The sequence below is a fragment of the Eschrichtius robustus genome, chromosome 6 (assembly GCF_028021215.1).
Source record: "Eschrichtius robustus isolate mEscRob2 chromosome 6, mEscRob2.pri, whole genome shotgun sequence".
In the NCBI taxonomy this organism is placed as follows: domain Eukaryota; kingdom Metazoa; phylum Chordata; class Mammalia; order Artiodactyla; family Eschrichtiidae; genus Eschrichtius; species Eschrichtius robustus.
The window spans coordinates 80,912,267-80,924,532 of NC_090829.1; the positions used below are offsets into that span (position 1 = coordinate 80,912,267).

A 12,266-nucleotide genomic window follows, 5' to 3' on the forward strand; every position below is an offset into this window, starting at 1 on the left:
ACATTTAGAGAAGAGCTAACACCTATCCTTCTCAAACTCTTCCAAAAAATTGCAGAGGAAGGAACACTCCCAAACTCATTCTATGAGGCCACCATCACCCTGATACCAAAACCAGACAAAGACACTACAAAAAAAGAAAATTACAGACCAATATCACTGATGAATATAGATGCAAAAATCCTCAACAAAATACTAGCAAACAGAGTCCAACAACACATTAAAAGGATCATACACCACGATCAAGTGGGATTTATCCCAGGGATGCAAGGATTCTTCAATATACGCAAATCAATCAATGTGATACACCATATTAACAAACTGAAGAATAAAAACCACATGATCATCTCAATAGATGCAGAAAAAGCTTTTGAGAAAATTCAACGCCCATTTATGATAAAAACTCTCCAGAAAGTGGGCATAGAGGGAACCTACCTCAACATAATAAAGGCCATATATGAGAAACCCACAGCAAACGTCATTCTCAATGGTGAAAAACTGAAAGCATTTCCTCTAAGATCAGGAACAAGACAAGGATGTCCACTCTCACCACTATTATTCAACATAGTTCTGGAAGTCCTAGCCACAGCAATCAGAGAAGAAAAAGAAATAAAAGGAATACAAATTGGAAAAGAAGAAGTAAAACTGTCACTGTTTGCGGATGACATGATACTATACATAGAGAATCCTAAAACTGCCACCAGAAAACTGCTAGAGCTATTTAATGAATATGGTAAAGTTGCAGGATACAAAATTAATGCACAGAAATCTCTTGCATTCCTATACACTAATGATGAAAAATCTGAAAGAGAAATTATGGAAACACTCCCATTTACCATTGCAACATAAAGAATAAAATACCTAGGAATAAACCTACCTAGGGAGACAAAAGACCTGTGTGCAGAAAACTATAAGACACTGATGAAAGAAATTAAAGATGATACCAACAGATGGAGAGATATACCGTGTTCTTGGATTGGAAGAATCAACATTGTGAAAATGACTCTACTACCCAAAGCAATCTACAGATTCAATGCAATCCCTATCAAATTACCAATGGCATTTTTTACAGAACTAGAACAAATCATCTTAAAATTTGTATGGAGACACAAAAGACCCCAAATAGCCAAAGCAGTCTTGAGGGAAAAAAACGGAGCTGGAGGAATCAGACTCCCTGACTTCAGACTATACTACAAAGCTACAGTAATCAAGACAATATGGTACTGGCACAAAAACAGAAACATAGATCAATGGAACACGATAGAAAGCCCAGAGATAAACCCACGCACCTATGGCCAACTAATCTATGACAAAGGAGGCAAAGATATACAGTGGAGAAAAGACAGTCTCTTCAATAAGTGGTGCTGGGAAAACTGGACAGCTACATGTAAAAGAATGAAATTAGAATACTCCGTGACACCATACACAAAAATAAACTCAAAATGGATTAGAGACCTAAATGTAAGAGTGGACACTATAAAACTCTTGGAGGAAAACATAGGAAGAACACTCTTTGACATAAATCACAGCAAGATCTTTTTTGATCCACCTCCTAGAGTAATGGAAATAAAAACAAAAATAAACAAATGGGACCTAATGAAACTTCAAAGCTTTTGCACAGCAAAGGAAACCATAAACAAGACGAAAAGACAACCCTCAGAATGGGAGAAAATATTTGCAAACGAATCAACGGACAAAGGATTAATCTCCAAAATATATAAACAGCTCATTCAGCTCAATATTATAGAAACAAACACCCCAATCCAAAAATGGGCAGAAGACCTAAATAGACATTTCTCCAAAGAAGACATACAGACGGCCACGAAGCACATGAAAAGATGCTCAACATCACTAATTATTAGAGAAATGCAAATCAAAACTACAATGAGGTATCACCTCACACCAGTTAGAATGGGCATCATCAGAAAATCTACAAACAACAAATGCTGGAGAGGGTGTGGTGAAAAGGGAACCCTCTTGCACTGTTGGTGGGAATGTAAATTGACACAGCCACTATGGAGAACAATATGGAGGTTCCTTAAAAAACTAAAAATAGAATTACCATATGACCCAGCAATTCCACTACTGGGCATATACCCAGAGAAAACCGTAATTCAAAAAGACACATGCACCCGAATGTTCACTGCAGCACTATTTACAATAGCCAGGTCATGGAAGCAACCTAAATGCCCATCAACAGACGAATGGATAAAGAAGTTGTGGTACATATATACAATGGAATATTACTCAGCCATAAAAAGGAACGAAATTGAGTCATTTGTTGAGACGTGGATGGATCTAGAGACTGTCATACAGAGTATAAAGTAAGTCAGAAAGAGAAAAACAAATATCGTATATTAACACATGTATGTAGAACCTAGAAAAATGGTACAGATGAGCTGGTTTGCAGGGCAGAAGTTGAGACACAGATGTAGAGAACAGACATATGGACACCAAGGGGGGAAAACTGCGGTGGGGTGGGGATGGTGGTGTGCTGAATTGGGCGATTGGGATTGACATGTATACACTGATGTGTGTAAAATTGATGCCTAATAACCTGCAGTATAAAAAAACAAACAAAACAACTAATACTAAACTTTCATTGGGTTATTTGTATGGAAATATGTTAATATAAATGTTTTAGACATTACATGAAATTTCTAAAAATCTTATATGTTCTGGTATAATGTTATAAGTCATAATCCTAGTTATTACTTTAAAATGTATATCTCAGAAATAACTAATTTTCTTGTCAACTGCATTATTATGAACTTTCATCAAATCTTTAACTGTGGTCATTTTTAAGTCTTTTGTCATTTACAGACAGTTCTGGGCGTACTCTGATGCTTTGGCAAATATGTTCCTATAAAAGGGTTTCATCTTCAAGAAATTCATGGAAAAGACTCTGACAAGTACAGGTTTCTGGTAACTGACTGTACTACTGAACTGAATGAATAAGCATTTTCAGAACTCTAATGAAAAACTGATGAACTCATAAAAGTGCTAACAAAAGATCAAGATGAAAAAAAAAATTAATTACATGGGACTGAGTGAACTGATGAGGATGAGTATAATTTTTGTGACTTTCTGTCTGAATTAAAAAAAAAAAATCCCACAAGGACTCAGAGGCAAAGAATATACAAATCAATTTTCACTGCAAAGTAAAGGAGCTGTTACAGTGGAGGATTACTGGACTGAATGTCAATATTATGACATAGTATGAGTGTGTTTCATGTTTGGTAATTGCAATCATTGTTGCTTTTGTTGTGGTCATCCATGTACAATGCTTGGTGTCAGTCTATTCATCTCGTAAAAATAAAATACAGTGTGTGTGTGTGTGTGAAAAAAGAAAAAAGAAAGCCCAGAGATAAACCCAGGCACTTATGGTCAATTAATCTATGACACAGGAGGCGTGGATATACAATGGAGAAAAGACAGTCTCTTCAATAAGTGGTGTTGTGAAAACTGGACAGCTACATGTAAAAGAACGAAATTAGAACATTCTCTAACACCATACACAAGAATAAACTCAAAATGGATTAAAGACCTAGAATGTAAGAGCGGATACTATAAAACTCCTAGAGGAAAACAAGCAGAACACTCTTTGACATAAATCACAGCAATATCTTTTTGGATCCACATCCTAGATTAATGAAAATAAAAAGAAACATTAAAAAATGGGACATAATTAAACTCAAAAGCTTTTGCTTTTTGAGCACAGGAAACCATAAAAAAAAAGACAACCCACAGAATGGGAGAAAATATTTGCAAACGAAGCAACTGACAAGGGATTAATCTCCAAAATATACAAACAGCTCATGCAGCTCAATATTAAAAAAAACAACCCAATCAAAAAATGGGCAGAAGATCTAAATACACATTTCTCCTAAGAAGACATATGGATGGCCAAAAGGTAGATGAAAATATGCTCAACATCACTAATTATTAGAGAAATGCAAATCAAAACTACAATGAGGTACCACCTCACACCAGAACGGCCAGAATGGCCATCATCAAAAAGTCTACAAACAATAAATGCTGGAGAGGGTGTGGAGAAAAGGGAACCCTCCTACACTGTTGGTGGGAATTTAAATTGGTACAGCCACTATGGAGAACGGTATGGAGGTTCCTTAAAAAAATAAAAATAGAACTACCATATGACCCAGAAATCCCACTCCTGGGCATATATCTGGAGACAACCACAATTCAAAAAGATACATGCACCCCAATGTTCATTGCAACACTATTTACAACAGTGAAGACACTGAAGCAACCTAAATGTCCATTGACAGAGGAATGGATAAAGAACATGTGGTACATATATACAATGGAATACTACTCAGCCATAAAAAATAATGCCATATTCAGAAACATGGCATTATCATACTAACTGAGGATTATCATACTAACTGAAGTAAGTCAGACAAATACAAATATCATATGATATCCCTTATATGTGGACTATAAAAAAAAAATGATACAAATGAACTTCTTTACAAAATAGAAACAGACTCAAACTTGAAAAACAAAGTTATGGTTACCAAAGGGGAAAGATGGTGGCGGGGGATAAATTAGGAGTTTGGGATTAACACACTACTATATATAAAATAGCTAACCAACAAGGACCTACTGTATAGCACAGGGAAATCTACTCAATATTCTGTAATAACCTTTATGGGGAAAGAATCTGAAAAAGAATGGATAGACGTATATGTATAACTAAATTACCTCGGTGTACACCTGAAACTAACACAACGTTGTAAATCAACTATATTTTAATATAAAATAAAAATTTAAAAAACAAACTGAAGAATAAAAGCCATATGATCATCACAATAGATGCAGAAAAAGCTTTTGACAAAATTCAACATCCATTTATCATAAGTCTCCTCCACAAAGTGGGTGTAGAGGGAACATACGTCAACATAATAAAGGCCATATATGAATTAAATGAAAAATGAATTAAACACCTAAATGTAAGACCAGAAAGCATAAAACTCCTAGAAGAAAACACAGGCAGAACACACTGACATAAACTGTAGCAATATTTTTTGGCTCTGTCTCCTAAGGCAAAGGAAACAAAAGCAAAAATAAATAAATGGGACCTAATTAAACTTAAAAGCTTTTTGCATAGCAAAGGAAATCATTGACAAAATGAAAAGACAACCTACTGAATGGGAGAAATATTTGCAAATGATAAGACTAATAAAGTTATCCAAAATATATAAATAGCTCATACAACTCAATATCAGAAAAACAAACAAACCCAGTTAAAAAATGGGCAGACGACTTGAATAAACATTTTTTTTGGCCGTGGCATGCGAGATCTTAGTTCCCCAACCAGGGATCAAACCCACACCCCCTGCAGTGGGAGTGCAGAGTCTTAACCACTGGACTCCCAGGGAAGTCCCTTGCTTAAACATTTTTTTAAAAAGAAGACATACAGATGGCCAACAGGCACATGTAAAGATGCTCAACATTGCTAATCATCAGAGAAATGCAAATGAAACCCACAGTGAGATATCACCTCACACCTGTCAGAAGGGCTATCATCAAAAAGACCACAAATAACAAATGCTGGAGAGGGTGTGGAGAAAAGGGAACCGTCATGCAATGTCAGTGGGAATGTACATTGATGCAACCACTTTGGAGAACAGTATGGAGGTTCCTCAAAAAAGTAAAAATAGAACTACCATACGACCCAGCAGTCCCACTCCTGGGTATGTATCTGAAGAAATGAAAATACTAATTGGAGAAGATACATGTACCCCAATGTTCATAGCAGCATTATTTACAATAGCCAAGAAATGGAAGCAACCTAAGTGTCCATTAATAGAGGAATGGATAAAAAGACATGGTGTGTGTGTGTGTGTGTGTGTGTACACACACACACACACACAATGGAATACTACCTAGCCATAAACAGAATGAAATTTTGCCATTTGCAACAACATGGATCAACCTGAAGGTATCATGCTTCGTGAAGTAAGTCAGACAGAGAAAGACAAATACTGTATGTTTTCACTACACGTGGAATCTAAAAAATCAAACAAACAAATGAATTTAACAAAGCAGAAACAGATCCACAAATATAGAGAACAAACTAGTGGTTACCAGTGAGGAAAGGGGAAGTTGGGAGGGGCAAGATAGGGGTAGGGGATTAAGAGGTACAAACTACCACATATAAAATAAATAAGCTACAAGGATATATTGTACAGCACAGGGAATATAGACAAAATTTTATAATAACTTTAAATGGAGTATAATCTGTAAAATTTTAAATCACTGTGTTGTACACCTGAAACTAATATAATGTTATAAATCAACTAGACCTCAAAAAAATTTTTTAAAAATTCATCCAAATAAAAATTAATAATGAGATATCTCAAACAGTCGGTATGTAATATTACTTAATTTGGAGGAAAGAGTATCTATAACATGGATGAAAATGAAATATTCATCCATGGATTCATGGATTCATCCATGGATAAGTGGATGTCGTATTTGGAAAGAGAAGCAAAAGGCCCTAGTGTGTGCTCCCTGTCTAGGTGGCTTTCTTCATTTGGGCTACATCCACGCAAAGGGAAGAAGTTAGGACTTGCCCAGCTTGCCCACAGACAAGTCCCACTGATTCCTTTACATCTTGTGCCCGCTCCAGCTCCTTCCCCTCAGAGCCAGGAGAAGCTGGGGAGGGGGTCACAAACTAGTAACTATTAAACAGAGGATTTCCCCCCCCTCCTTCAATTCCCTCAGGTGGAACTGATCTGAAGCAGGTTGGCCTCACCTTGGACAGAGGAGAAGGAGAAAGGAGTTGCATATTTTCTTAAGGATCTAGAAAACATAAGATCCCTTTTATAATATAAGGTGATACAAAAAGATTATTTGATTTAATTTAACAAAATAAATTTTGTTGGTAGAGGCACTATCATACACTGTTGATGGGAGTATGAATTAGAACAATCTTTTTGTGGGGGCAGTTTGGTGGTATCTATCAAAATATGAAACACACCTTATTTCCAGCACTGTACTGCTAGGAGTTCACTCTCAGAAGCATGACCAGAGTGTTCACTGCTATTTACAGGAAAACACACTGGGAACAAACTAGATGCTGATTGCTGGGGTGGGTACTGGTTTAAAAATTAAAGTACAGTCATGTAATGGGAAAACAAGATACTTCTTTGTTCTCGTCCAATGCATTAGAACTACCATTCCTTTCTCACTGGTTACGTGATCTTAAATATTAACACTTCTCTTAAACCTGTCTAGAATTCCCCTGCAAACTCTAAAGCCTCCCAAGCTCTTATTTCACTTAAATATTAATCTTCCGGTTGCATCCTTCCCTCTGGGATCAGGACTGTCACCAAGAGTCTGAAAGCTCCGGAAGAACACTGTTTTTAAAAACATTTTTTTTTCTCCTTCTCTATTGACTAAAAGCATCAATCTTTAAAAACATGCCACTTTTGGCAAACGATAAGTGAGGATATTTATACTGAGATCAGTCCTGGCAGGAACAGGAGATATTGTGACTCAGGCAGAGCTGCAGAGTCAATTTAGGTCTGTCAGGCTTCCCAGCTTTTCAACACCTGCCTTGCACGTGCCCTGCCTGCAAAAGGCTACTACAGTTGGAAAACCCTGTATATTCTCAACATTTGCTTTATATTGAAAAAAAATCAAATTACAAAATACAAACTTATGGTTACCAAAGGGGAAAGAGGTGGGGGAGGGATAAATTAGGAGTATGGGATTAACATATACACGCAAGTATATATAAAACAGATAAACAACAACAATTCACTGTATAGCCTGGGGAACAAAATTCAGTATCTTGTAATAACCTACAGTGGAAAAGAATTAGAAGATATATATATATATAAACTGAATCACTTTGCTGTACACCTGAAACTAACATAATATTGTAAATCAACTATATTTCAATAAAAACAAAACCAAACCAAAACAACAACAAAAAGCAAAATACACCTCTTCTGGGAACTTGGGAACTGCCTCTTTTTTTTTTTTTTTTTTTAAATTGGAGTGTAGTTGCTTTACAATGGTGTGTTAGTTTCTGCTGTAGAAAAAGTGAATCAGCTATATGTATACATACATACCCTCCCTCTCGAGCCTCCCTCCTACAACCACCCCTCCATCCCACCCCTCAGGAACCGCCTCTTCAAGAAGGTTTGGATCTTGACGCTCCGTCAAACTTATTAGAACTGCACCCATCCACACTAGAGGTGATTATATTCTGCAGTCAGACAGCATCGAGAGAACCTGACAACTCTGAAATAAGAAAATTCAGTGATTCTTCAGAATTTTCCCCGTACCTCTGCTCAGTTTTAAATCTCTGGAATATTGAAAATAGTTTCTATCTTTAAAAAGATCATCACGTGAAGCATTTACATTGGCTTACCCTTTTCTTTGACAAAGTCCTTTTGCAACTCTGGGATCAGGAAACTATAAACCAACTCGGCAACAATCTCCTCTGACTGAAGCTGAGTTCGACTGAAAAATAAAAAACAAATTAAACGAGTATTTCCTTTGTTGCCTTACTTGAGCTGCTGATTTATAGTTGGATCCTCCTTGTTTGTGTAAGGAACTCCACTGCTCAAATCCCACCACTGCCTTTTCCTTAAGTGATCTGAAATAGCACATTCCTGGTGAGCTTGGTTAACTCCATGGAAAATCCAAATTTGTCCTTCACTTACCCTGCCTACCAGGAAGGGAGTGTTAGAGATACAACTTATAAATGGAAGCCAGAAACCCTGTGGTGATGTCCAAGTAAAATTGGACATACTTATTCACATTGCTTTCATGCTTTGTGGTATTCTAAAAGTAAGAAATATGAAAGTGCTGCAGGCTGCAGAGGATAACTGAATTCTATTCCCAATGCTCTTACCATACAAAGGTACAGGCCTGCTGGCTGCTGCCAAAACAATGCATACTGAAGCATGAGTTATATATTTGTTTCTCCTTGGTGGTGAAATCTTAAGCTCTTGAAAAATACATATGAGTAACAGCAAAAGGCTGTCCATCCCACCATCTGTCCCCTTGGTACACACCGGCTTTCCATTTCATAAGCAATGTCATTGATTTCCTCAGCCATCTTCTCTATTTCTGCCCTGGCTTGTTCTTCTGCAGTATTCTCTTCAGTGTTCAGTATTATATCCTCCAGATAGGAAGTTACAGTACTTTGGTGAACTTTAATTACCTGCAAAACCCCAAAATACTCCAGTTACTCAGAATAGGAATGCTACTACTGTACACAAGAAAAATGCATGAACATTGGTTGACTTTTTTAGCACATCTACTTCATTCATCAGTAGTCCCCTCATTCATTATTCTTTTTTTTAAAACTATAGATGGTCTGTTTCTAATCCACCTATCTACCCACTCTGGGCAGCCCCTACCTATCTGGCTCATTTTAGAATTACGGGGTGGGCAATACAACACTGCAGAAAGATCATGGGCTTGAGTCAATAACCCTGTTTTGGATCCTGGCTTTGTTCTTACCAGCAATGTAATTTGGTCAAGCTACCTAACTGTGGCAGAGACTTAAGATGTATTACACAATGTCCTTTCTTTATTCCTCTTAAAGGATTCTTAACAGGGAAAGACGTAGCTTTTTTTTTTTTTTTCTCTTTTCATTTCTCATTTCATGGGGACAAAATGCACCAGTCATCTTAAACTGCCATGAGGGTCACACCCAAGGGACAGAAAAGCAGGAAGCTAGAAGGATCCTGGGTCTCTGGTGAATTTTTTTAACTATCTTTTCAGCCCTGGACTGCTTCTTTTTAAAGCTTTCTTGAAAGAATATGAATATACATTTAGAAAAGTGAGATCAGCTCAGTGCTTTGTGACCACCTAGAGGGGTGGGATAGGGAGGGTGGGAGGGAGGGAGATGCAAGAGGGAAGAGATATGGGAACATATGTATATGTATAACTGATTTACTTTGTTATAAAGCAGAAACTAACACACCATTGTAAAGCAATTATACTCCAATAAAGATGTTTAAAAAAAAAAAAAAAAAAAAGAGGGGCTTCCCTGGTGGCGCAGTGGTTGAGAATCTGCCTGCCCATGCAGGGGACACGGGTTTGAGCCCTGGTCTGGGAAGATCCCACATGCCGCGGAGCAACTAGGCCCGTGAGCCACAACTACTGAGCCTGCGCGTCTGGAGCCTGTGCTCCGCAACAAGAGAGGCCGCGATAGTGAGAGGCCCGCGCACCGCGATGAAGAGTGGCCCCCGCTTGCCACAACTGGAGAAAGCCCTCGCACAGAAACGAAGACCCAACACAGCCAGAAATAAAAATAAATAAATAATTAAAAAAAAAAAAAGTGCAGAGCGCATAAATGTACAGTGCAATGCATGAGGGTCAAGCCACTGCTAGGATCCCAGAGGTCACTGTGAATTCTACCTGACCACAGACCCTTCCCACTCTCTTGAGTTGATGGTAAAGACTTCCTATTCTTTAGAGTTTTGCTCCCTAAGTCAACCATAAATAATAGTTTAGTTTTACCTGTTTTACAGGTAGATACCAAGGAAGTATCACAGGCATCAAGGGTGTCATACTTAGTTTTGTATGCATTCTGTCTCAACAGATTTTGAGCTTTGGGGGAAGGGCACTTTTTGTTTAATGTGTGAGTATTTCTTTGTATCTGAGATAATGCTTGGGACTCGGTAACAACTCAGTGCCTGCTTCTTGACTGGCACTGCAGCAGGACTCTGAATATGAAATGTTTACTGAATATCTACCTGTAAAACACCAAGTCCATAACCTTGAATTCCTATGCCTTCCTTACGGGAGAGACCCAATGACCAGTTTAATACAGTTCAACCGAACAACCAACCAACCAAAATATATTTTCTCAAAGTCTGTTACGTGCAGAGGGCTATGCTGGTGCTGTGGAAGGCACGTGCCTGCTCCCGTGCAGAGGAGACTCCTGCTCCATGGGGACCACAGACTTATTCAGGAAACAAGTCACACCTAGATGGAACGATTAGACAGGTGAGTCTTGTAATAGTTCAGAGGTGGAAAGTTTAATGTGGTTCACCTCTAGTAATACATGTACTTGTGTGTTTACATATATCTTTATAAATGTGTTTCTGGACACATTTGTGCTTGTATGTGCATAAGTGAATAAGGAAACATATGGGTGGCTATATGTGTGTACCTCCCATCTTTGCTAATATTGTGCATGTGGGCTTATGTTTGTGAGTGTGTCTTAACTTATAGATGTGCAAAAGTGTGTATGTGTTTAAAATATGAGTCTATGACTTTCTGTATCTATGATTCTCAATATCTACATGTTATTTTTCTGGAAATTTACTCGTGTACGTTTCTTGGTTTTGGTCTATTTATGTGTAAGCATATTTATCTTTAAGAGGGTCATATGATGGGAGATAGGGAATTTAAATGATGCTGGGGTCCAGAGATGGATACTTATTTTACATAAATGATCCTTAAATCAGGCTGGAAGGGTCATCTTAACCCTTTCTTGCCCCTCCTAGACATGCTGACATTTCCTGGGATCATTCCCACTTAAAAGATAACTTCCTAGAAGCCTTTCACCAGCTTCTTCCTTTCCGTGTTTCTGAGGATACTGGTTCCTCTGTCTCTTTCCTTTTATTCTCACTCCCAACTGGTTCTTCCCATCCCAGCTGGTTTTTCCTTAGTGATATTAGGTAGAGGAGAGTAAATTCTGGTTCGCTAAAAATTTCTACATTTCAGTAACTCTTTTTAAGGAAAAATGTGTTAGGATGGTAGGAAGCTAGAATATGAAGTATTATTATAGGCTGTATGACACTACAGTTAAAAAGCTTTAACCCAAAACTTTTTTAAGCTGTACAGTAGATGGGAAATCTGTTTAATTTTAATCAATTTCTTATCTGAAAAAACACACACCAAATACTATTCAGGGGTCAATCCTAATTCCGTGGGAATTGGGTAAATCCTTTGAATCCCAGATTCAATAAGAAGACCCCAACTTGACATAGCATTTTTTTTTTTTTTAACCTGAGGAGCTCAAAACTATCCACATATATTAATACAATTCAGACAGCCTCTTAGATAGGAATTTTTTTAAGTTCCAGGTTGGCTTTTTTCTGCCTTTCCCATCTGGCCCACATCTGACGCAAGGGAAGCTCACACAGCCTTTGCCTTCATATATTCTGGGTGTGCTGGCCACCCCTGCAGCCTCTTCTGTGCCCACCTCCCCTCAGCCTGCCCAGCTCCCTCCTCTCCATTCCGGGGGTGAGACGCCCTAACTGAAA

At 37.9% G+C, this 12,266-nt stretch overlaps 1 protein-coding gene across 4 annotated transcripts in view; it reads right to left on the minus strand.

The window, feature by feature from the left end:
• CFAP91 (cilia and flagella associated protein 91) overlaps positions 1 to 12,266 on the minus strand; it is a 137,546-nt gene that overhangs the window by 41,458 nt on the left and 83,822 nt on the right. For all 4 annotated transcript variants that reach the window (XR_011074319.1, XM_068546679.1, XM_068546681.1 and 1 more), the window contains exons 15-16: positions 9,057 to 9,205; positions 8,408 to 8,499 (exon numbers count right to left, since the gene is read on the minus strand). Coding sequence is in view for 3 of the 4 variants with exons in the window: in XM_068546679.1 (XP_068402780.1) it covers positions 8,408 to 8,499; positions 9,057 to 9,205 (241 nt within the window). In the remaining variant the exon portion in view is untranslated. The remainder of the gene's footprint in view (positions 1 to 8,407; positions 8,500 to 9,056; positions 9,206 to 12,266) is intronic.